Below are 26,231 nucleotides of genomic sequence, written 5' to 3' on the forward strand. Positions count from 1 at the left end.
GGTGGGCATCGAGCCTGTCCCCAAGTCTGTCCTCACCAGCTGCCTGTGAGTGAGCAGCATGAGGACAGGGACATCCAGGACATCCCACACCCCGTGGCTGTGGGCAGGGAAGCACAGAACAAACTGTCCCTGAGGAGCAGAGGGCCCGGATGCGAGTCTGCTGAAGTCAGGGGAAAGATTTCAGAGGTTTTTGATGAGAGCCCGTGGCCTATAAATACCCAGGGCTGGGGCACTGTGTGCCACCAACATTTGTGGAGCTGACACCAGCTGACTGTCAGGAAGCGCTGCTGTGCATCCGAGGTGCTCACTGGTGCTTCCAGGATCTTGGTGGTGTGATGCATCTGCCAGTGTTAGGAATGAACTCATGCCAAGGCCGGGTGCTGAAGGCAGGGATTTCTCTTCCAGCCGTCTGTCTGGATGGGAAGGCTCCGTCTGCTTTACCTCTGGCAAGCACTTATAAAATAAAATGAAAAAAGTCCTGTTGAGGAGCTAGGTTGTTGCTCAGCACCTTGACTGCACCTGAGACTTCATCAAGCTCTGAGATCTCAAAGGATGGAGCAAGGGCTCAGACTTGCTTCAGAGGTCCTGGAAAGCCACAGGCTTTGTTGCCCTGGCAGGTGCTGCATGTCTGAGCTCAACAGGGCTGCCTTGTGCAGCGAGGCATTGCTCAGTGGGAGTAGGGGCCAGAGGGACTGAGTCTGGCACTTTATAATTGGTTGGGGATATTAATATGTTTTATGAGCTAAGGGCTAGATTGCAATCCAGCCATCTGCCCTGCCCTGGGGGGTCCTGTGTCTCCACCACCACAGGAGAACAGAACCAGTTGCAATTCAGTCTCATTAAACTGCCTAAAAACCAGATTTCTGGTTCACAGGAAATTATTTGCTATTTTTTTTTAATTTGACTTTTGGGTTCGGCCAGACTGAAATTAAATGGTTGTTCTTGCTTTGCTTCTGCTTAAGCTTCCAGTAAGGTCGAGGGTCCTGTGCCTCGAGGCTGTCCTGTAAGATTGATGTGCTTGTTGTGCTTAGGGCTAAATCCATCCCCAGTGTGGGGTTGGGGGATTCTGGGTCCCTGCCAGGGGGAAAACGCTCCCAAAATCCCAGCAGGGCTTGTCTGGAAGGGTCTTTTATTGGATTAAAGCTTGTCAGTCTGGAAGCATTTCTAACAAGATATTCTGGACTTGGAATAATTGAACCTCATTTGTCTGGCAGAACATTTTTCCCCCTTATTCACTAGGAAACTCCCCAGTGGTGCTGGTCTTGGCTCCTGGAGAAGCGGTGGAGGCTGTCACCTCATCTGATGGGGTCACTTGTTCCCCCATGGCTCTTCTCCCTGATTCTTCACAGTAAGGGATGCTGGAAAAGTGGTCCAGCTTTTCCTGCATCCCAGCTGGCTGGTGTCCTGGCGCTGAAGGGCTGGGAGCAGCTTGGCTGTCTCCCCTTGTTTTCTCCGGCGATTTAATAAAGGCAGGGAACAGAGAGGGGGATGCTGGATCCACGTGGTTTCCCGGGATTGCGCCTTGCTGCCTGCGAAGAATAGACCCTCCAAACACTCTGCCGGGCCACTAATCGCCTGGGGACCATTTGAGCTGCCCAAAGCGGCTCTTTTGTTGGAGGCTGAATTCCTCCTCTGGCTGATGCTCATCCCGGATCTTCCCATGCAAAATTCCTATCACCCTTCGTCACCCGAAATGCAGCAGGGTCCTGATGCCACGCAGGCTGCCAGCCCTCCTATTTGGCAGCAGCTCTGCTCCAACCCTTTAGGGCTTTTATTCCTCCCCCTCTGGAACAGATTTTTGAGATCTCTGCTCCTGCTTCACACACACGGGTCCTATTTCAGTGAATGAGGCGCTTCCCCGGAGCTGCATGAACTAATGCAAAGCCTTAGTTCGGTCTTGTGCTGCTTAAAGGAGGATTTTTTTTTTTTTTTATTTCTGAACACCTGCTGTATGAATTACAATTTGCCTTGTAAATGTGACTGATTCAGAGTCTGAGCATGAGCAATGGGCATTTGCTTTGCGCGTGGAAAAAGAAAAAAAGGCAAAAAAAACCCTCAAAAGGTTTTTTTTTTTTCCCTCCTGGCATCTTGGACTTCAAGCAGAGAAGTCCAAGATGCCTTTTTTTTTTTAACCATTTTTAATTCAGTTGCCCCCTGTCCTTATAAATAAGCCCCCAGACACATGACGAGGCAACCATCCCTGCTATTTATAGCTCGAGCTGCTCCACATGCCTGTTTTAAAAATCAGGCAGCTAAATGGCTCTGCAGCCTTTCAGCAAAAGGCTTAATGACACAGGCATTTTCTATGCATGGATGGGTGGATGTTTAAAGGCCATTGGTGCTGAGCCTTCACCCTGAGCAGGACGGATGGTTTCTGCAGCAGGGAGATTTCTCCTGGGCAAAGGGGGAAGCCCCTTGGCACTGCCCTGCCCCTGGGCTGGGGCTCTGGGTAGGCTGCACCCCATGGCTCACCCCTGCTCCAGCCACTGGGGATGCTCCCAGCAGGATTGGTCCTCCCACCTTTCCCCCACACCTTGGCTCTTTGTGGGGTTACCATTATACAAGATATATTGATATTCCCCAAGCTCGTTGTTTTAAAATAACTTTTTGAAGCTGCATTAACCCTTAATTCCTTCTTTTTTTTTTTCTTTCCTTTGTGGCATCACCTCCCTGTGACGAGGAGGCTGTTGGTAACCTTTACCCGTTTAACTGGTCGTGCCACTTCTCAGATGAATCTGCTTTATTCCTGGCAAATGATACAGCCACAGTTTTCAGGCAGCTTTACTCTATTTTGACTGACTGGCTGACTATATTAACTGATAGTGCTGCTTGGGCTGCTTTGATCCTGTATTATTTATGGAAATGATGGCACATAACTCTGCGTAGCTGATTAATGCTGCATGTATTTTTAATATGCTAGTTCTCCTGTTTGATCTGTGCTAAATGATTATTCTCTGATGTGTTCCCGGGTTCATTTTGGCTCTTTATGAAAAAGAGATTGAAATGGACTGTTTGTTTTGTTGCCTTTTTTTTTTCTTTTTTTTGTCTCCCAGTGGTCTCATCGTGTGCTGGTTTTTGAGCCTTCACAGGTCGTTTTCCCCAGCACGGCTCTGCTGCAGCCACGTGGAGCACTTACACTTTATTGCTATTAATTTGTGCATTTCATTGGTGGCATTACTCTAAATTCATTGCTGTGTGTGCAGTTGTGTGAAGTTTCAAGGGAGATACAAGGGGGAACAACAACCTTTCAGGTGATGCTCCATCTTCCCTTGTGGGCAATTGCTGAATGCCAGCTTGGCTCTGACTCAGGTCCAGCAACACCTGAATGAGAAAGAAACTGGTCTGAATGGGAAAGGGTGTAATTAATATTTTCTGTGGCCTGTCACAGGATGGCTGGGACTGGGGGATATTAAGAAGATGATTTTAATTGCCAGGGAGGTGTGTGCTTGACCCACAGCTTCCTCCTTTGTGGTCGTGGCTGGGGAGGGATCGGAGGGCAAAGGTGATGTTTCATCCCAGGAAATACCCACCACATCCCGTGGTGCATCCCACAGCATGCACAGCATGTGCAGTGCTGCTGCTACTGACGTCGAGGAGAACCTGATGTCCTTCATCCCTCCTCCCAAATCCTTCCCCATCACCAGACGTGGCCAACGGGGTGGAAAGCGGGAGGTTGTTTCAGAAGAACCATCTGTGAGCTGGAGGATCAGCATTTCCCCCTCCCTAGGGGCAAAATTGAGGGGAGGAAGTTGATTATTTTTTTAAATACGTATTTTTTCCCCTCTGCCTTTTATAATACCTGCTCATTTCCATGGTACAGGCAAGGGTTGTCTCCAAACCCCTGCCTGCACCACCCTTCTCCCTGGGCACACCATGTTCCAGCAGTAACAGGTTTGTGAGGATGCTTTCATGAGCAGCAATGGAAAGGTGCAAAGCGATGCTAGTTGAAAACATTTAAATGAAAGCTTTTTTTCCCCTTCCTCTGAACAGGCCTTTTTGTCAAAATCAGCAAAATATGTATCTTTCTGCAAAAGAGCCTGTTTGCTTTAATGGGCTTTTCCATTGAAAACGGTTTAAACTTGATGTTCTGTTCTTTCCCTCCAGATTTTTCAAAGGTCCTTGGGCCATGAAAACTTCAATGGTTCCATTTTCCTTCTTCCCTCTATTTCAAAAAAAGATACATAGATATACATATATATTGTAATATATATATATATTCTGCTTGCTAAAACTCATGTCTTTTATCACCTGGAACAAAGCAAATGTTAGAAACTAGTTTTTAGGATGTTCTTTCTCTGCCCTAAAATAGAGACATGCTTACCTGAGCAGTTATGTGGGGTCAAAATCAGGAGGGATGTTGGGCGCTGAGGGAACGGGCAGGATTTTTGGATGTGGCTCCTACAAACCAAACTGCCTCCCCAAAACATGCCTCGATGGCAGATGTGTGAGTAATGGGGCAGAGGCACCCAACCTTTGAGGTGCCTTTTGTTTGGAGTGTTGCTGGATGGCGAAAGGACCCGGAGCCTTTCGTAACAGCACAGCTGGGTGAGGTGAAGTGGGGGCATTCCCATGCTCTCCTTCCCACCCAGACTGCAGCCTGAGGGCTGTGGGGAGCTGGGCTGGGATGCAGTGAGGACCCCAGGGTATCCTGAGAATGCAGAGGATCTGCTCCAGGTTGTTTGTCAGAGCTAAAGGGTTGTTGGAACTGAAGTGGAGCACAGCGACCTGTCGGCTCCTGCCTGGGCTGGGTGTTTGCTCACCTGCTGCCAACACAGGCGATGCCTTCGGAGCCTCCCCAGCTCATGCTCTGCCCTTCCCTGCCAAGGCCACTTGTTTGTTTTTTTTTTTTTTATTCCTACTGCTCCCAGTACTCGAGGAAGGATTTTGGGGGGATTTGCCTTGTTTTTCAGCTCCCCAGTTGACTTGGATGCCAGCGCAGCCATCCCAGCTCCCGGCACTCCCCTCCCCTGAACAGCTGTGTCGTGTTAGGATCTGTCCTGTGGGGTTTTCCGGCAGTGCCCCCCCAGTTTCTGGGCAGGGTGGGTGTCCCCATATGGGTCTGGGGAGCTGGTGGGCTGTGTGGCTTGGCCGTGGCTTGCCCAGCATCCCCTCAGCCACGGGGCCAGCTGGCACAGGGAGCAGATGGGGGGGTGGAGCCGGGCTGCTCGGCCGGGTTTCAGGCTACGATAAAGCGAAGTGACGTCGAGAACTAAATACCTGTTATCGGGGAAAAGCAAACAGGGCCTCCACCTGCCTCCAGCCTTTCTCCCTCCAAGGGCAGGCTGCACGCCCGGCGTGTAGCTCCCTGTAAGAGATGTTCTGTTATTAATGTGCTTGCTTTGGCTTGGCTGTGTTGTTGAGAAATCCAAGTTTGACTCCAGATAATTAATGACAAACGCTTATCTGGTCTTAACTGTTTTATTCTGAGCATTTTTTCCCTCCTGGAAGTTCACAGTGAGTTGTTGACAGCGTGCCCTTTGACGTGGATTAGTGCTGACGCCTCGCAGTTGGATCTTCCCATCCTTTTTGCATCTTGGTTGTTTCTTTTCAAGGGAGGCTTTTGTACATGTCTAATCCATTTAAAATGAAAAATAAACAAGAAATGGGCTGGTCTCTGAAGGGACAGTGGGTTCCAAGGGTGGTACTGCCTTCCCTGCAGAAGAAGGCGAGCTCTGGGTTGGGATGGACAGAATGACAGTCCTGCCTTTCCCCCCAGCACCCCAGTTTGGTGTCAGGGAATGTCTGGGGCAGTGGTTATCTACACTTTTTGGTTACAAACCCCTTAAAAGCTTTCCAGGAGACGTGTAGATGGTGAATTCAAATTTATGGACTGGGGAGTTGATGCCCTTCTCTCTCTGCTCCTCCACCCATCACTTCGTGATCCCACTTTGGGGATCCCTTGTGTCCACTGTCATGTATATGTGGGGTAGGTGGTCCTTGCCTTAGAGCTGATACTCTCCCATCTGTATATATGTAATACCAGGTAATATATTTAGCAGTGGGTGCACTATTTGCCATATGAAAGCAGAGCCTCAGGACTGTGTCAGGTACCTGCAGCTCCCTGGGTTCACCAGGATTTTGGATGCCTCTTTGCAGATGGGACTCAGATCCTCTTTTTGCAGGGTTTCTGATTGGCAGCAGAGCTGGTGGAAGAGGAGGCACCACTCCTCCTCCTGCAATGCCAAAACAGTCATTATGAAGCCCTCAAAAATGGGGAAATGGTCAGGATAGAAATGTCAACAAACCTCTTCTAGCTGGCCCACAGGCTGCAGAGGAAGCTCTGTGGTTTTGAGCATCTCTTTGGCTTGGTTTTATCAACCCAAGACAGAGTGTGCTGCTTTTACCGTGGGTAATTCTCCCTTGGGGATGGTGGGGGATTCAACTCTGACCCTGGAAATCACCAGTTTGGTTTTAGCATCTTGGCTCAGACTTGGTCTCATCTTAGTGCCTAAAGCTGTGGATGAGACAGTGAGCACTGCACAGGGTGCCTGAAACCCTTGTGCCTGGCTGCCTCCATCCTTTCTGTCACACCTTTAAGAGTTTTCCCAGTTTAAAGAGGATTTGGGTGTTCTGTGGGACAGGGCTGTTGCCTGTTGTACTCTGCTGGATGACCTGGTATTTATTGTGGAGGTTTCAGAGAATTGGCTTGGGCTTGAAGTCACTGTTTGTTTGTGGTTGCTGAAGTGGTGCTGTTTAATGGAAACATTTCCTTTTGAAAGGTGAGCTATTGCTAGAAATAACTACAGATAACACCTTGTGGCTGAGGCAGGAGCTGGGGCTGGATGGAGCTACAGGGTCTGTCTGTGTTGGCAGCAGTGTGGTGACTAAGGAGAGAGGAATGAAAAGCTGATGTGCAGCCCTGATTGGGATCACTCACCTGCTGCAGGGCTCAGGGGCTCAAAGCAGAGGTGAGGGGGAACCAGGGACTGGCAGCTGCCCTGCAACCCCTGTGTGTGGGCTGTGCCCCTGCCGTGTGTGCAGGGGGGGAATTTATGCTCCCTAAATTCATGCCATGGCTGCAGTTGCTGGAGGAAGGTTTGGAGTACAGCTTAGGTGCACCGTGCTGGCTGCTCCCCCTCAGCAGGTCCTCAGCAGATGATACTGGATCTGCTGCAGTTCCCTGTTTCCAGTGATAAGTGGCAGCTTTCTCTGTCCAGGTGTCTTTTTCCATGACGTGTCCTGGCCCATATCAGTTCCCTCTTTGAAAGCTCAACTCCTCCTCCATGGATTTGCCAGAAAATTTTGTCTTGCTGCAGTATTTGCAACCCAGTTTGGCAGGTGCTGGATGAAGGTGTGAACCAGGTTGTCAAAGGGGGAATTTAAATCACCTGAGCTGGAGGTGGCTGCGTCGCTGTCCTGTGCAAAGTATAGCAGGGCAAGCACAAGGCTGCGTTATAAAATAAGGGAATAAAACTTATGGAGCAGGAAACCTCTCTTCCCAGCTGGGATGACATTCTCCTTGCTGTGTCCCAACAGTTCTCCCTGCTTACAGCACGTTGTAAGTTACAACCCCTTGTCTGGCAGGAGTTATGGTAGCTCCAAACTAGCCTGTAGCGCTATGTCATCATAACCTTGAAACAGGACCCAAATGGCAAAACCTGCCTGAAACCAGTTGTGATTACTCATGCTCCGTGCTATCCCTCTCCCCCGCTGGGCTTTCTGCTATGGTAATTCCACTTATTAAGCAAGGAGACAAAACACCTTTATTAAACTTGGAACCAAGCTCGGGAGCAGTGAGAGAACCGGGGCTTGCTGGCTGCAGGCTCTCAAAGGGTTTTCTTCTCTTCAAGTCCCTCTCCCTTCCCCTCCTTGGCCTTTAAAGCGAGTGAGAAAGGAAGAAAGATTTTGCTGTTTGTGATGAATAAAAGTCTGTATTTAAATATGTTTATTTAGAGTAGGAAAAAAAAATTAGGAGCGTGTGTTGGGAATGAATCCTGTGATGTTGGGGCCTTCCAACCCTGTGAAACCTCTGAGCTTGAAAATGCAGTGAGCTGAGATGGACTGGGGTTGTAGCTCAGGCTCTGGAAAGCTTCTTTTTATTAACACTTTCAGTAAGTGTTTATTAACACCGTGGATAAAAGGGGCCTTTGTTAATGGAACTGTCCCTTTGCTCCTCGGCTGGAGGAGCTGAAGCTTAAAAGGAGCTGCCTTGGGCACCTGCTGGAGTTATTGATGAAAGTTTTCATTCCAGATTTTCTCCACAGGCTTAAACAAAAAATAGCCTGAAACCCTCCAAGGCAAGTCCGCCTTCTCTTCCTCATTAAAAAAAAAAAAAGGGCACAAAAAATTGTAAAAATGCTTCTTGCTGCCTGTGTGCCAAGCATGGTGGGCCCCTTCCCTGTGCTGAGCAGTGATGTGACCCTCTTTTGATCCATCCTGCACTTCTTGTGGGTGCCCACAGTCCCCTTTTGAATGCACCTCTTGTCTTGGGGAATTATCAGAGCAATCTAAAATCACTCCTGCTCACTCAGAGAGGAACCTGATGCTTGTGCTGCCCCAAAAGGTGAAGACCTTCTCCAGAGGTTGTGTGTACCCCAAAGCCAGCTGGGGGCCTATGGCAGCCATCTGAGGAGCATCTGCTGCTTCCAGGAGATGCAGAGCATTCCTCTGCCTCTGGCTGGGGGAGGATGTGCTTCCCAGCATTTTTATATTGAATTATGGATTGATTGCACACCTGCGCCGTCGCTGTGGCATCTCCAGCTTTTGTTCTGCCTTCCCTCCCAGTGTAAGAGAGGCTACTGTAAAGGAGAGGGAAGGGAGGAGTGACTTCCTACCACAGCCATTCTGTGCTGGACTGAGCTTTGGAAACTCTGCTTGGGGTCAGTGGTGAGGCAAAGCTGCAGCTCCCTCCATACATCAGTGAAGGAACTGGTCACACTGCGGTGTAAAGAAATTGGGTTGTTATGTCTTTGCCACAACAAAAAAAGCTGCATTTTGCAGTGAGATCAGCCATGTGTGTTTGCCACCTCACTAGGAAACCTCCCAAGAGATCCAGGCCCTGCAGCTCGTGCCACGATGTACCTGCATGGAGGGATGGAGGCTGTCACAGTCCCCACCAGCTCCCTTCCCTTCGGTGCAGGTTTCAGCAGCTGGTGGTGCTGAAGCAGATGTTATCACCTAGTCTGTGGTCTCTGTACTAAGTAAAAAATGGCTTTTCAGCAGCCTGAACTTGGCTATTCCCTTTTCTCACAGGCAGTGTGAGCATAGCCAGGACCTGGGGCAGCAATGTCTGGGGGTGACAAGCTCTCCTCACCTGTACCCACAGAGCTCTCAGGGGATGCTCAGTGCAAGCACGGCCCAGGGTGGTCTGGAAGGAAGAGGTTGGAAGTCACAGCAATTCCTGCTGAAGCTGAAATTGTCCCTGAGAGCATGAGGAGTTAATTGCAGTGATCTGGGAGAAGAGGAGCTATTGTATCTGCAGGCAAGGTCCAGAGGGGAGAAGGCTCTGGAAGGCTGCATGCCTCGGAGCAATGTATTTTGGATTTAAGCAACTTAATTGTGTCAGACAAATGTGCAGCTCCTGTAGCTGGGCAGATTAGTTCCTTGCAAGCTGGACAAATTCTCTGCTCTGCTGCCTGTGCAGCATCCCTGGGAGGGAGCCCTGGGAGCGTGGGGTGGGATGAACCAGCCACAAATACTGTGTTAGTGCAAAAAAGCTCTTGGACAGAGAGTGGGAAGCAAACCCCAGCTTCATTAGTGGAGCAAAGGAGTCATCTGCATTCTTCACCTGGGCTTTTGAGGCTCAAGAGTTGCCCTTCTTGATTGCAGTTTGTAACCATCTTAGAAAAGGAGGTGTGGAGGGAGCAGGTCTCTGGTGATTCCTTCCCTGGCTGCACTCTGCATCTTTCTGGAGTTCCTTGCAAGGAAGTTTTCATTTGTTAATTCAAGCAAGGAGAAATCACTAGTGTGGTTTAACTATGACCAGGTGGTGGTCAGAGCTGGTTCTCCCCAAGGTCTCACCCAGAGGACTCTGCAGTGGGAGCTGGGATGTGGTAAAGGGCTGTTCATCCAAGCTCATCTTCCAACTTGTCTCCTAACCCCTGTTTTCTTGCTGGTTGTTCATGCAGCACAACTTTATAGCCCAAACACAAACAGTTGGAAGCACAGTTCTTGCTCAGGGTTTTCTCTGTAGCTCCTGGAAGCTCCTGTACAAATTAACGTGTTCCTTCATTAGCTGCAACTCCCCAAAGCACCGAGCAAAGTTTGTGAGTTTAATTACTTTTTGTAGGAATCTGAGCACACAGAGCCTTCAACAGACGATTATGGTTCATATTATTCATGCAGCTCTTTTTAATCCCTCTCTCTGCCAGGGCATGGTGGATAGATACTGAAATTGGAATCTGCTACTAAATTCCCAGCCCCATCCCGTGTGAGGTGTCTTGATCTTTGACCGAAATTATTTTGCTGACAAAACAATTTGATTTCCTGAGAGGTGTCACACAAGTACATCTGTCAGGAGGGTATGGGCTGCCAGGGTTGCTGTGCTCTGGTAGGGAGATATTTGCCAAAGTTACTTTTTACCCTGTTTATCTCTAAACCCCGAGTTGGGTTGGCTGTGTCACGCTCTGGGTGGTAAAAAATATGGAGATTTTCAAACAGAAACATGGAATATTTATATGGTTGCAGACATTTGTGGAAATATTAGTGGGAAAATCTAACCAACTAAAGTAAAACACCAACAAAACTATTTTTAAATTAATTAAAAGGCTTGGATCCATTTTTTTTTTTTTTTCAAACTGTGGGGGTTTTAATCCTCAAGCATGTATTTGGTCTATTTGAAGTTACTGTAGCTTCTTGTACCATAAACATTTTAGGGCCACATTCCTCTTTATACACAGTCTGCTTCGTGAGAGACCCGGAGGGTTTGTCTGCGTATGGAAATTTATTGTTATATAGGAATGAATAATTCCTAGGTTGCAGCTGTGCAATCCCTCCTGCACAGCTTTCTGCCTTATAACCTCGATCATAATGACTCCAGGACCACTCCTGTTCCTCCTGACATCGCCTTGTCCCATCCACAGGAGCTCCTCAGGTGTTGTGCCCCAGCTGTGCTGTGACACAGGGATCTCCCAGTGCAGGAGGAATATAAAGTTAATGAGAATCCATATTTTACTTTTTCTTTTTTTTTCCCCTAATGTTTGCAGGGCTTTATCCTTTAGTCTCCCAAGACAGCCTTACACCTGTGAGTCTGACTTTTAAAGCACGTTTACGGGGGAATGAGCAGGTTCAAAGCTCCCCGCACAGGTTACTGACTTGTTTAGCAACAAAAAGGAATAAAAACCAACAGAATTCCTCTGTGTGGAGAAGCTTTCAGGAACTCCTCAGTAACCAAATGCCTGTATGTTCATTGCAGGTGCAGGGAAAGAATAAGAATAATGCCAGGGAGTGAAGCAGCCTGTGCATTTGGGGGGGGGTCTGAGGGTGGGTTTACTGAGGGAGAGGAGGGCTGTGAGCTGTGGTGGGGAGCGATGCCCCATCCCTTTGGAATGGTAGAAGTGTGACACTGTTAGGGCTGAGCTAGAGTTGGCTGAAGCCTCAGCCCTGCCTGCTTCATGCTGGTGGAAAGTGCTTGTGGTGACCCCCAAGAGTTGGGACCTTGGCTTCGTACTTCTTTCCAAGTGATAAGAGAGAGATTTAATCTGATTTAATTTTCCTCAACAAGTGTGTTTAATCTTTTAATGACATTACAAGTGATGTATGAGCGTTGAGAAATTCATGTATTTTTCCCCTTGTTGACCCATAAAAGCCTTTTATTGGAACAGCACAAGTGACTTGTGTAAAGCTCTTAACAGTATTAATGTGAACGCTGTTGTTCTCTTCACCACCAGCACACCTGACTCTGCAGTGCCCAGAGCTTGGTGGAGTCTATAAGTGCCCTGAATCTGGTGCACTCAGTAATAAGTGAATGCTAAATAGCAGAAGACACTCCTGTATCTATATAAATTTTTTTTTGGGTAGGCAGAGATACTCTTCCTACCAGTCTGGCTTTGCATTGTAGCCTCAAGTTGAGAGTAAATTACAGGTCTGAGCACTTTAATGCACCTTCGTGATGCAAGAGTTGACTATTATTTTGTGCTGAGTGCTGTCTAGATGGGAATGAGTCCTGGGACTTGGCAGAACACTTCTCTTTAGGAAGTCACAGTGCATCAGCTCATCTCTGATCCTGTTCTTGCAGGAGCTCTTAGCCCGTGGCAGATGTTCCTCAGCTCCCTGTGGGAGAGCTCAGCCAGGCTGTGCCCTCTCAGATCTGCTGCAGTCTGTGGGGGAAGGTTGGAGGCCAAAGCATCCTTGCACTGGGATAACAGCAGCTCCTGCACTCACAGCATCAGTGGGGTTGCATCCAAGCGAGGAGTGGTGGAGTTGAACACAAATACCAGTCCAGGGCCACACTGAGATGGTGCACTGGAGGTGTGGAAGGAATGGGCTCAGTAAATTGTTTTACAAGGGCTGTGTAAAGTAGGACCTTCTCTTTTAACAATCAGCTCCTGGATACTCTCGTTATCCCATGCTGGGACAGTACTGTCCTGACCTTCACTCCATTGCCCTTTTCATCCCATCAGTGGACTGTACTGAGGGGATGAAGTGTCTTCTCGGGGGTAAGAGAAAGCCTGTTGAGAGGCAAGGGGGAAAGAAAGAGCAGTGGTGCAGCACAGCTGTGCCTTTGGCTGTAATAAGAGAAAATTCCCAGTGGAAAAAGCCATGCCTAACTCTTTAAGGGGGATTTGTGGGTTTTAGGGGGAGGAACTGGAGCCTCCACCATCCCCGAGCAGTGGAAAAGAGGAGCAAATCAGAACTGCCAGCCTGGATCTGGGCAAAGCTTCACCCATCCAAGACTGGCCAGAAGAAAATGCCAAGAGGGCAGGGCACAGTCCTGACTTTTTGCAGCCAGCATTTCAGGGACTTTCCCATCAGGATGCTTCTTCCAGATCCCTGTGTTTAACAGCTACCAGCAGACCTGTCCTCTGTGAGCTTTTCCAGTCCTCCTTTGAAGCCGTAGGTATTTCTGGCAGCCAGAACATCCCCTGACAATGAGTTCCACAATTTAATTACAGGGGGAAAGGAAATGACCTTGGATAGATTTTTAAACCTGCTGCCTGATCCCTTTATTCCTGTGTTGTCAGGAATATGGTGCCTGGAGAGGGATTGAGAAGGGGAAATGAGAGAGAAGGGAGAGAAGGTAGGGCTTGAATTTGGGAATGAAGTATGGGGTTGAGGGAGAGGGGGGGGAACTGCTGAATTAATCCCAAAACAGAACCTTTCCAGCAATGGGATGCTGTTGTGTGCAGTGGATACAGTGGCTTCATCCTCCCTGTGGAAGTGAGTGGGATGTTGAGTTGAAGCTGGTTTTGGGAGGTCAGAGTGGTGTGAAGGGAGGTTGGTATAAACCCAGGGTAACTACAAACATTCTGTAATCAAGAAGGAGGTGTCTCCAGCCTTAGGGCTGGGCTTTGGGCTGCTCACCTTAATGTGCAGGGGAGGGAGGGAGCAGGTGGGGACTTCTGGCTTTGCCCCTACCATCAAATGGTGGTGGAGTCCCCATCCCTGGAGGTGTTCAAGGAACAGCTGGACGTGGAACTCTGGTCTGGGTGACAAGGTTGTGATCGGTCAAAGGTGGGACTCTTGTGATCTTGGAGATCTTTTCCAGCCTTAATGATTCTGTGAAATGGCAGGAGATGCCCCTTTAATCCAGCATCATTCCTGCTGGTTTAAATCCAGCAGGATACTTGTGGGGTGTTTGGGAGGTGAGGTTCCTGCTGAGTTGTGTGTTGGCTGCAGAGCTGCCGTGGCTGTGATACCACCCAAACTCACAACAGCACCTCCAGGTTAAATATATTATTTTTTTTCCTTCATCTTTTCCACAGAACAGAGAATGTCTGTCTCCTTGAGGGTGCTTTTGCAGCAGGACAATAAATAGCATCCCTGGGACTTCCCTTGCTCTTACAGCTGCACATTCTTATAACAAAATAATGTGCATCTTGGATTTTTCTATACTGGCTCCCAGAGAGTAGGTGAGTTTGGTCAGGATTTGCACTGTTTCAGGATGTCCCCAGCAAATGTGGTTTCACAGAGACCTTCGTGCTTTTCACAGTGTTGGCTTCTTTAGCCCTTTGTAAATATTTCACCCGTTTTTAAATTATTCATTCACTAAGTGGCTTGGAGGGGAGAAGGAATCACGCTTAAAATATGTGTTAGGACCTAAAACACTGCAAAGCTGAAAGGATGTGAAAAAAAATAATTTGAGAAAGGATTTTTCCTCTGGAACAAACCCTGTTTAAGTACTGGGAGGGGATGAGAGATGAAGGAACGCAGTGTGACGATGGACCTGGTGCAGGCTGAGGTGTTGCTGGGGTTTGCAGAGTTGGGTTTTGCATTGGGGTAGGATTTGGAGGCTGAGATCCATATTGGGGGGGCTGGCACTGAGCCTGAGGTGGCCACACTGAAGGGTCACAGGGCACCTGCAAACTTGGAGGTTCTTGATTGTGTCAGTGCTGCTTACAGCCATGGTGTGGATCTAATCAATAAAGTGTAGAAATATCTATTCTCCAGTTTGTTGGTAACCTATGACTTTTGCATAATAATAATTAATCAATTTGAGGTTGGGGTGACTGAAATTGCATATTAAATCTGTGTCCCACACAGTGCCCCTTGTTGTTCCCAAATGGGGAACCTTCCCTTTCACTCCACCTGCCTCTAAGCAATGACAAGTGAAGGTTAAATGTTGTTCCTGAAGGGAGTGGTGCTTGGGTTGTTTGAAGGGGGAACATGTGGCAGTGACACGCAGTTTTATGGTACCTCTATTCTGGCACCTCAAAACGTCATGGGGCTGTTAATTAATTAAAGCCTATCAATGCCATCACGAGCAAAGGTTTTATCAGTGATAACCACGTGCTTTGAGCTGTTGTGTGGTGCTTTGTGGGGAGGGAAGGGGAACCTGGATGCTTTAGCATTGGGAAACAGGCAGAGACGAGCAGGGCTTGGAGGCCCTGGGGGTGGGTGAACACCCTGAGATGGGGAAACTGAGGCAGGGCGAGGGTGAGTCACTAGAGCAAGTTGGGAAGAGTCAGAGCTTGGACTAGTGCCCCATCCCTGGGAAGTCTTTGCCCTTGGCTCCCCTTGCTGATGGTGTTATCCCAACCTCAACGCAATACCTCCAGCTGTGGTTGAGCAGCCTGGAGTGGGACAGTTCTGGGGTTTGTCCACCCTCGTTCGTTCCTTTGTGTTCACCAAAGCTCTCAGCGAGGTGTTTTTGAAGGTAACCTTCAAAAGCAAAACATTTGCTCGAGAAAACTGAATAAAGGCTCCAAAAAGCCAGGATATGGCCGGGAGCCAGGACAATGTTCCCTGATTTTCTTCTGTAGTTCTCATCATGTGTGCTGTGTTCCCAGAGTCCAGGGCAGATGTTTGTTATCTGGCTGAAGGACCGTTCTCGCCTTCTCGAGCCCGGCTGCTGTCGGGACAGCAAAGTGCCTTTTAAATTAGGCCTCGGGTGTTCATAGTCTGGTACATCATCATGTCAAGCCTCGACCTCGACGCTGTGCCAGGCGATGGATTTCAGTGCTGTGTCTGGATCTCCTTCCTCGGCTGCCCGACCTCGGGGGCTTCGGGGCGTTTTTGGAGTTGCATCAGCCAAGCGGACAGTTGCTTCCCTGATGGGGACCACCATCCCTCCCCAGAGATCTCTGGGGTGGTTTGGGGGAGGCAACAACCTCCCCCAAACAACCCTTTTGGGGCACATCTTCTGTATATGCCCTGTTGTGCCTTATCACACGCTCGGGGATGATTTTGCGGCCTCTGCACCAGATGGGCTCAGTTCTGTGCCCCCATCACCAGCAGAACCAGCCTCCCCTGGCGCTGCCAAGGCAGCTGGAGCTGGACTTCCACCAGCCTCCCAACAAAAAGCTGCTTTTGCCAGTGTTAGTTTGGATTATTGCAGCATTTCTTGCTCTCCTGAGGAGCCAGTGTTGCAGAGCTGGTTTGCTGGATGGAAAGGGCAGGAGCGAGGCAGTGCTTTTGAGTGGTCCCCATGGGCATGGGGGAGCTCTTCCCCATCACTCCAGCAGGATGGCAGCACTTCCAATGGGAATTTGGTTTGTATCACCTTTAGCTTCCCAACGGAGCTTCTGCTCTCGGCTGGAGTGTCGGGATGGTCTCGGGTGGCTCTGGCTGCAATGCTCCTGGAGCACAGGGGTGGTCTCCACACGGAGCAGCTCATCACCCTGTGTGGGACCTGCCCTCTGAGTGCCTCCCATGCCATTAGAAGGGGTATGATGCTCGTTTTCTTGCCTTAATCAAGTCTGGCAGGTCTAATGGCACCGCACGTAATGAGCTTTGAAAGGGAAATTTGTTTCGATGCACGTTTGACGAACTCCAAAGTGCTTTTGCTCAACAAGTTGTCGTGGCATCTGTTGGCAGGGGGAAGCCCAAGTGCCCAAATCGATAAGGTTCTGGATAATTGAACTGGGAATTTGGTTCATTATGTGAAGTGGCTGCTGAAGTGGATAATTGCAGATCTTGAGGTGTTTGTCCTATTTGCTAGTTTGGATGGAAGGAAATGTCGGTGCAATTTCACAGGTGTATAGGGACAACATGACTTCTGTGGGGATCCTGTGATAGAGTAACAGAGCTAAATAACTCATATTTCTTTGTGTGTTGAAAGAAAATGGATGACAAGGAAAAGCTCTGGGGGGCTGTTTAACAACCAGGTGCTCCTGCACAGTCCATTTGTGGGGAGAGTGGGATCCTTCCCACATGGCTCCTAGCATTCCTTGAAAACTCACTGCTATGATGAGGAGACCTTATGGCTTGTGGCTCCAAAGATACACTGAGGTCTTCAGTGTGGTCTGATTTCAGATTACTCACAGATTCATAAATTCATCTTCACCTGGTCACTGGGTTTTTGGTGTGGCACCTGCTGAGGCCCTTTCCATTGCATTGGGGCACAACGTCAGTGTTAAATAATCTGAAATACTTGTGCTGATACAGAGCATTAGTGCTGGGTCTTCTTAACATGATTTAAGCTTAAAATCAAGTTTTCTTGGGATGGGGACCTGGCCTCTCCCCTCTCCATGCAGTGCCCTGAACACTGGCTCTTCTCAGGGAATAACAAACACCAGCAGTTGCGTAAAGCCTCCGATACTTTATGCACTATTTCTGCAAATAATCCTTGTTTATAATTCACTCTTGGCAGAGAAATACTTTAAATTATTAAGGCACTAAATATTTTGCAATGAAAGAACGGAGATAAAGCTCTTGGCAGAAACAAATTGCCGGGGAGAGGGTTGTTCTCTTCAGTGCATTTGGGGCTTTAAAGTATTATGAGAAATAACGTGCAGGGGGACTGGGAATTCATCACTTGATCAAAAGATTTGCTTCTCTCTTAAAAAAAGCAGTGTGTGCTTTCCAGAACCCCTGTAAATACAGTGTCCCCAAAGCAGAGATGTGGGTCTGCAGAGCTGTCCCTGCTCACCTGTTGTGGTTTAGGTGGTGGAGGTCTCTGTCTGCCCACAACTCCACCCCCCCAGTTTTTAAAGCTGTTTTCATGTACTCAGTGCTCCCTCGAGGACAGATTTTCAGGGGATTCTGTATCCCTTCTTCAGGAATGGGAGATGCTCGTTCCAGTTGGTATGTGTCCTGCACCATAATGACCATCCTACTGGTAAAGCAGGAGTTTTCCAGTGGTGTGAAATGGAGAATCTTATAATTAATGATTTTGCCACCTGTTGCTGATTTTATCCTAATATTACACAGCTAGTGTGGTCCTGGAGTGATGGAACCAGACAGCCATGAGGGTGTATATACACACACAGACATTAGATACAGTTACATATATATATATATATATATAAAATAAATGTGTATTTTAGGTAGTTGTACCTGTAATCTTCTAGCTCTTCTTTAGAGGGAGATTTGAAGAACAAACCATGGGGTTTCAAACCCCAGTGTGCTCTCAACATTTTAAAGCAAACATCATCCTTCCAGTGATGAAGTTTCCAACCTGGGGTGCACAAAGGGAGTGGTGAGACCCTTGCATGAGTTGCCCAGAGAAACTGGGGCTGCCCCATCCCTGGAAGTGTCCAAGGCCAAGTTGGATGGGGCTTGGAGCCACCTGGTCTGATCGAAGGTGTCCCTGCCCATGGCAAGGGGGTGGAACAAGATGAACTTCAAGTTCTCTTCCAATCCACCCTGTTTTGTGATTCTATGTGTTTCTTTTTCCCTTGCAGGAGATCTGTGCAACTGCAGCTCTGTGGGCAGTGTTGGTGTGTCCGAATGCAACCGCACGACGGGGCAGTGCCGGTGCCTCTCCGGGTACGCGGGGCTGCGCTGTGAGAGCTGTGCCCACGGATTCTACCTGGAGCAGGACACCCAGAGGTGCCAGCCCTGTGCCTGCAGCCCCACCGGCTCCAGCAGTGCCCAGTGTGACCAGTGAGTAAGGCCAGGCGTCCCTCCTGGGGGGCCGGTGCGCGTGGCGTTGGGATTTGGGGGGTGTTTTGGGACTCGGGATCGGGCAAGAATGGATCTTGTCATCTGGTGCGAGTGTTTAAAGGAAAAATTAAAAAAAAAAAAAAAGCAGGAAGGAAGCTGGTCTTATAAAAATTCATGAAGATTATTCTTCCCCTTTCAAGGGCTGGATTATAAAAATATCCATAGCTGTGGCAAAAGCCCTGGCAGCCCCCAAGGGAGTTGACTTGCATTTCTGAGTTGCACGGAAGCAGAACCTCTCCTCTAATGCCTTGTGCATCCCATAGTCCCTGTCAGACAGCGTGGCTTTCACGCCTCAGCTGGGGAGGGGAGGGGAGGCTGGGGTGGAGCACAGGGGCTTTGGAGAGGTTTATTTTGTGAAAGGATGTTCATTATGCCAGAGGCAGGCAAAGCTTTGTGCTCTGCCCTTGCCAAGCCTCGGGATGGAAGCAGCAGACTGACCACAGAGTGGGCTCCTGCCTTGCCTGGTGTTTACAGTCACCGGAGCTGATGCTTCGAGCTCTTGTATAACGAATGTGTTCCTCTTCATTTCACCTCACCCACCCTCACATCTTGCCTTTTAAAAGCTGGCACGCAATTATTTTTCCTCCAGCCGGTGATCTGTCGGCTGTCAGAGATTCCTGGCTGAGTTGGGGGTGTCTCTGTGTCCCTGCAAGAACGGACTGAGCAGCAGCCTGACCCGTTGGGTCCCCAGCTCTTGCTCACACGCAGCAGGCTGCAAGTTCTGTCCTTGGAGGAGATCCCAGCAAACCACCCTGCAGTGACTTCCAGCCTTCCCAGGCTCCTGCTGCCTTTCTGTCTTTTAGGGTTTGGTCTGGGCTCAGCGTGTGTTGAACACCTGCACTTCCCTGCCAAGGCTGAGGCTGAGTCAGAGTCGAAACGCTCTGCAGGGACATGCTGCTTGTAATTATTTTATACATTATCTTTTCCCAAACACCCAAGCCCTCTGTTGATGTCCTTCCTTTTTGTTTCAGTGCTGCAGTTTTCTGCTTGCATAAGCTCTGAGAATTTGGTACTTAAAAGTAACACTCCAGTTGACTGGAGTGACCTTCTTACTAAAAAAGGTGATTCTTGGGGGTGGAAAGTATGGAGTTTTTCACTTTTTTTTTTTTTTAGTAGCTGTTTTGGGTTTGGGAAGATGTACCTGGAAGCATCAGGGCTTGCCACAGTATTGAAAGTGTGAGTTTGGTCAGATCTACTGGAAAGGCAAATTGGGCAAATCTTATCTTTGAGAGATGGGAGAGGAGGGAAAGCACTGCTGGAGCAACTGGGTTAACTGGGAGGGAGCATTCTTGCCCCAGCTCTGAGTCACTGGGCAGTGGGTGAAGCACGGACATGTGTGATGTCTCTCCACGTTTCTCTGTGTGGGGCGAGCCAAGAAACGCCCTTGGGAACTTTGGGTGAGATGCTCTGAGTTGTGAAGGAGAATGAGGTGGAGTCGGAGCATGTAGTGAGCCATCACACCACACCCCAGCGTGTGTGCGCCCAGGAATGGCAGGGACCTCCCCAGCTTCTCCTCAGCACCATTTCACAGCCTTGAGGGATGTGGGAGATACTCATTCTCAACCATTTAGAAGAGACAGCACAGTGCAAAATGCAGAGGAAGATTTGGGGAGGGGGGATGTTGCTAACAGAGGTCACTCTGTGTTTCTCTTCCCGGCTCAGTGGGGTTTTGCTGCAGACAGGGATGACCTCTGGGTGTTTTTAAAAGGAGGAAAATTAGGTCAGTTGTCTGTGTTGTAGGGCTGGGGGCATCAGAATGGCTGCAAGATGGGCAGCCTTGTGCGTAGTGATGTGTATGGGAAAATAGAGTGGGACACAAAGCCCGGTGGGGCAAATGCTCCCCTCGTTTCTGTTGTGTTAAAGTGGGACACCGGGGCTGGACACAGCTCCTGCCTGTGTGCTGCTGGGATGGGTGCAGGGATGCATCAGGGATGTGGGTCCCAGAGTGGGATATGCCCTGATGGGTGGGAGAACCTCTTCTGCGTTGCAGTGTGAATCCAGGAATGAGGTTTTTGGCTCTGGTGCTGGAAACCCTGGGTGTCTGCTGTCGAGTCCCTGGAGGAGCGGCGCGTGTCCCTCCGGGCAGTCCCTGCTCGGGACGAGGCACGCAGGCATTGCCCAACACCAGCAGCCAGCTACTGCTTTGTTGACATGAAAAGTCCTGTAAGCTCCATTATTTATTTATTTAGTTAATGAAGCACCAGCCCAACTCCAGGTTGCACAAGTGAATTCCTGCGTGCTGCCCTCAGAGAGAAGCGGCCGCCGTTCAGATCAGTCTCCGGGTGAAACAGCGGCGTGATTCCTGGACTCTGACCCTTTTTGAGGGAAGCTGATTGGAGAGGCAAAGTGCCTGAAGGCCAAGCCCTCGGGGCACACAAATCATGCCTCATAGGTTTCAATCAGCTTGCCCAGCCTTTTGTAAAACTGCCTTTTAAAGCACCACCATATGATGATTATTAGTATTATTTCTCGGCACGCTCTCGGGCTGGCCAGATGGCAACCCAAGTCTGCTGTTTGTTAACTAGACCTCAAATGCAGACTGTCACATAAAAATAAAAAGAAATCCCTTTCCCGAGGCACAGAGTTGATTTTGGGAGTGCACATTGACCTGACATGCTGTCGCTATGAATGGCCTCCATGGCTGCTAATCAAAGGTCTGTTTTGGTGGTGGTTTAAATTTGATTATCTGGGAAGATCCACTGAGATCCCCCTCTGGGATGGCAGAATATTTCTGTGCTCTGGTTTGGGTGGGTTTTTTTGTTAGATGAAAAGCTGTGTGTGGTTGAAGCTGGAGCTTGCTGTGGGGCTGGATGGAGTCCTGGGCTGCTCAGAGAGGGGGAGTGAGTTGTCCCTGTTGCGGTTAACGCCTAGAAACCTCAGATAAAACCACATTTCTCTGGGTTGGATGCTGTGCAGATGCTTGCTAAAGATAGCTGTGGCCTGGAAGTGTTCATAGTCCATAGAGGAAGGGTGGGGAATGAAGCTGAAGTTTCAAGGGCCATGGTCAAGGTCAGAGTAGTGGAGAATGAGGATGGTGACTCATGTTGGGTGCACAGGCTGAGCTGGAAGGGCTGTGCTCCTGCTGCAAAGCCCTGGGGATGGGGACAGGGAGGGGAGGGTGGGTGGTGGTGGCCCCAGCCCATGGTGATGTAGCTCCAACCAGGAGCTGCCCCCACCAACTGCATCTCACACCATCTTCTGGGCACCTGGAGTTGAAAGCTGAGTTGTCTCTGTGTCCTCTGAGGAAGGAGGAACCTCCCTCCTGGTGGAGGAGGCAAAGGTGAAGGTGATGCTGCTGGAGAAGGTCGATGTGCCTGGGCTGCTCAGCCCAAATCTCCCAGCCTTGCACCCCTGGGCACTTATTTTTCCTTTTTACTTCATGTGAGCAGAGTCCTGTGCCTGAACTCTCATCTCCTGCTCCCCAAGGCTGGGCAGGGGGCCAAACCAGAGGCAGCAAAGGTGGGTTGATGGTCTGCAGCCCCAGCAGCAGTGGGAGTGCTGGGGCTCATTGCAGTGTTTCTGGCCCTCTGTGCCCTGCACAGCTTTGCCCCAAATGCCACTCGTGTCCCCATCTGAGTCATGGCACAGCAGCTGCTCCCTCAGCAGCCCTGTGATGTGCAGGCTGAGGGGGAAGAGGTTTGGTTTGAGAAAGCCTTTTAGTTTCACAGCTGTCATGCCCTGGTGTGAGGAGCCTTGCGGGCACAGCTCCTTCAACACACACCAAAATAACTCTCCCGTGTAAACCTGTCGTCTGGCTGATGGATTTAAAGGAGCAGGATGAGGCCAGCCTGGATGAGGCAGCATGTGGTACCCTCCTGGGGAGCAGGAGATGTCAAATGACTCTGCAGTTTTTGATTTATTTATTTTTACCTTGCTGCCAGCCCTACCCCATCCCCACTTGGGGCTGCAAACACTGGCCAAGGGCAGCCCAGTGGTGTGGGGCCCTGGCAGCTCATCTTCTGGGTGCTGGTGTGGGGCTTCCCTGTGCTCCCCAGCAGGGAGGGAGAGATGGGATGACCCTGATTTACCTCCTGCAAGTCATTCACCCGAGGCTTTCCTGGGGTAGGCCTTTGTGGCTTTGCTTTTCCTGCAGTTGTGGAGGCAGCAAGTTTAGCCCACGAGCAGCTGTCCCTGTGTGGGTGCTCTTGCACCCCAGGATTTGGGATGTGCATGGGGGAGTAGAGCTGTGAAGTGGAGATGGTGTTATGAGAAGCTGCTGCCTGGCAGAAGGGCTCAGCCTCAGTTCCCCATTTCCCTGGGAGGTTTTGTGTTTTAAACTAATTTACCCTGGTTCTAGGAGAGACAACTTTTGGTGCACCATGACCTGTGCCAGTGAGCAAGAGGATTGCTGTGGCTGCTGTGGGGTGTTTCAAGGATCACAGGATATTCTGAGTTGGAAGGGACCCACGAGGACCATCCAGTCCAACCCCTGGCCCTGCACAGACACTCCAACAATCCCACCCTGTCTCTGAGAGCATTGTCCAAATGCTCCTTGAGCTCTGGCAGCTTTGGGACCATGCCTGCTGCCCTGGGGAGCCTGATCAGTGCCCAACCACTCTCTGGGGGAAGAATATTTTCCTAATACCCAACCTAAACCTCCCCTGGCACAGCTTCGTCTTGTGGTTTACCTAAACCTGGGTTAACAATCTAAACTGGGTTAAAGTTTTTCCACTTCCTTAAAAAAGCTGCAGACTAACCACACATATTTGCTGCCATTGTCCCAAGTGAAAACAGATGATGTTAAACTGGGATCTGTGGATTAGGTTGCTCCCTCTGCCTGTGCCTCAGTTTCCCCACAAGCAGAAGGGCGATGGGAAGCAGAGGCTTGGAGGTGATGTGAGCTTTGGTTCCTGTGGGCTGAAACCCACTGCCCAAGGGTGCAGTGCTCTGCTCCTGTGCTGTCTGAGCAGCTTTTCCTTACTGCTGGCTGTGGACACAGCTCTGTGCTCCTGGTTCCTGCACGGTTTGTGCTGCAGGCTTGGCATAGATCATATGAGAGACAGCTCCTGTCGCTCATTTCCATTGAGAAAAAAGAATAACATGCATATAAATGTCCAAGTGTTAATTCAGAGATGTTTTGCCCCCTCGAGGGGACATCATGTCCATATTAAAAAGAAAGAAGGCAGAGTGTCCCTGAGAGCATCTGTACACGGCTGTCCCCTGGAGCAGGGATGCTCAGAGGCTGAGCAGGGAGGGCAGTGACCATCCCTGTGTGCTGCCTTTGTGGTGGGATTCTGTGTGGAGAGGCTGATCTTATGACCCCTGCTCATGGGGGTTTGCAAGAGCCTTGCTGGTGAGGGTAAGGTCAGCAGCTCTGGACAATGTGCTTTGTTGAGGCCTTTGAATAAGGGCTGGGGTTTCTGGGGGAGCTGGGCAGGGAGAGCCACATGCTGGGATTGTGGAGCTGATGGGATGTGGAAAGGTGCTAAAGAGATCAAGGGGAGAGAAGCAGTAAGGAACACTGGTCCTGGTGGTGTTGGGAGGCAGCCAGGTGGGTCACAGTCTGGAGGCACCTTGAGCATCATGTGAAGCAGAGTTTGATGTTGTTTGGTTAGTCAGGAAATGCAGATCCATTGCAATTCAAGGTTTTTGTGGAGCTCCACCGGCCTGCACAGGAAGGGTGCTCAAGGCTGTGGTTTGAGATCAGAGAAGCTTCATGTTCCCAGGACTGCTGCCCATCCCAACCCCAGGAGGTTATTTGGGGGAAGCAATGGAGTTCTCATTTTGCATAGATAAAAACCTTCATTTTCTGTCTTTGAAGTGTCATCACACTTCTGAAATGTCTCTTCTTTGCGTGGGATCTGTATTTCCATTCTGCTGTACTTTAGCAGTCTGGTAAAACCACAATGGGCACTGCTCCCCTTTGGAGAGATGACCTTGGGAGCTCAAGTCCTTAAGGATTTGTCTTTAAAAAAACCCCAAAAAACCAGACAAAAAGGCACCTCTTTTTTCCCTTTAAAAAGGCTACTCTCCCCTTTATAGATCAGCTGAGCACAACTGGTGGCTCATTATCTCCCAGTAATGCCTTGTCAGCATCATTCTGCAGAGAACAGATCTTGTTTTGTAGCGGAAATTATTACATGTGGACGTCAGAAAAGCAGAAGAATACCCTGTTAGAGCCTATTTTTCTGCATGCTTTAATTATCTAAATCTCTCTCCTGTTTCAGCCTCTTGCATCCTTTACATCCAATTAGCTGTCCTCCCCTCTCCCTCCACAAACAGGTAAATTTTGTACCTGCACCCCTTTTTATTTGGTTGCAGACAGGGACAGGAAATGAATGAGTGACTGGACACAGCAGCAGGGAAAGGTGGATTGTTATCATCTCCCCTATGGTAATTGTGGCTTCTCAGAAATCCTGTTATTTTGTGGGTTTTCCAGCAGGCTTTGCCGTTCCTGTGTTGTTCTGCTGCAGACTTTGCTGCTCTGGCAAACACTGACTGCCCTCAAAAAAAAAAATATTGGCTCAACTATTTAAGCTCTTGTGGCTGGATTCTGGTTTGGGGTTGTTGCCCAGCCTGACTTCAGGCACTGCTTCAGCCTGTCTTCTGCTGCTGCCTGAGCAGAAATCTGGGGGATGGAGGGACCACTGGTGTGTCCAGTAGGGACCAGCCCTGTTTCCCTGCCATCCTCACTGATGTGTCCTTCTCTGCATTGAGGTTTCCTGTCCCATCCCTGCGTTGCCATGATCTCCAGGGCTTATTCTGAGAAACCAGGACACACCATCTGGGGTTGAAATTTTGCAGTGAGTGAAGCTTTTGTTGCTCTTCCTTATGGAAACCATAATGGACCCCATCCAGCCTCGCTCTCCAGGGCCATCAGGGTCTGCCCATCGCTCCCTCCCTCCCTCCCTCCCCAGCCCCCTTGGTCCTGGTGGGTGGTGCCGGGAGGAGGCAGCACAGCCCCGGGGCTGGAGATTCCCGGCTTTCCCTGGCGGGGGAGCCGGGGCTGTGGAGGCGGCGGTGGCCAGACAAGGTGGCCCTTTGACATTCACAGAGTGGCCTTTCAGAGCTGTGAAGTGTCCCTGCTCAGCCGAGGGCTGCCACACAAACAGACGCCCGTCCCCCGGCACGGAGCGAGGAATGCGGCGCACAATGGGCCAGTGTTGGCCCCCATAAAGCCCCACTTCTTCTGCCCTCCACAAAGGGGCTCTGAGTGGGGGCTCAGCCCTGGCCCCACTGACCCTCCCACGGAGCTGCTTTGGCTGCCAGGGCTTTGGTTTGAGCCGAGGGAGAGGGGAGGAGAAACCCAACGTGGGGCTTTTTCCTGCTCTCCCCTTCCCCACGTGCTGATGTTCAAATCAAGTGACCTAAAGGAAGATCAGCTCATGCGTTAGAGGGCTTTGTGGTTTCCTCTGGATGAGAGGACACGGCCTCCAACTGCACCAGGGATGTTCAGCTTGGACATCAAGAAGAATTTTTTCATGGAAGGGGTGTTCAGGCATTGGAAGGGGCTGCCCAGGGAGGTTTGGAGTCCCCATCCCTGGAGGTGTTCAGGGAATGACTGAAGTGGCTCTCAGTGCTCTGGGTTGGGTGACAAGGTGGAGGTTGGTCACAGGTCAGACTCGATGATCTTGGAGACTTTTCCAACCTAAATCATTCTTTGAGTGTTGGTTTTCCACCAAAGTGTCTTGGAGCATTTAGCTTTCAAATGTTAACTTTTCCACAGCAACCCAGGAAAATATAAGAGAGATTCATCCCCTGGCTGCTGTCAGACATCACAGAAAATCAGCACTAAAGGAGCCAAGCTC

At 49.8% G+C, this 26,231-nt stretch overlaps 1 protein-coding gene across 1 annotated transcript in view; it reads left to right on the top strand.

Annotated features, from left to right (window-relative positions):
- The window catches only part of MEGF9 (multiple EGF like domains 9), a 46,984-nt gene that overhangs the window by 5,912 nt on the left and 14,841 nt on the right, over positions 1-26,231 (top strand). The window contains exon 2 of the mRNA XM_051807980.1: positions 18,222-18,423. Within this exon, the coding sequence (XP_051663940.1) occupies positions 18,222-18,423 (202 nt within the window). The remainder of the gene's footprint in view (positions 1-18,221; positions 18,424-26,231) is intronic.

This window comes from Manacus candei, unplaced genomic scaffold (assembly GCF_025592945.1).
Source record: "Manacus candei isolate 608988 ecotype Guabito, Panama unplaced genomic scaffold, ASM2559294v1 h1tg000071l, whole genome shotgun sequence".
Taxonomy (NCBI): Eukaryota; Metazoa; Chordata; class Aves; order Passeriformes; family Pipridae; genus Manacus; species Manacus candei.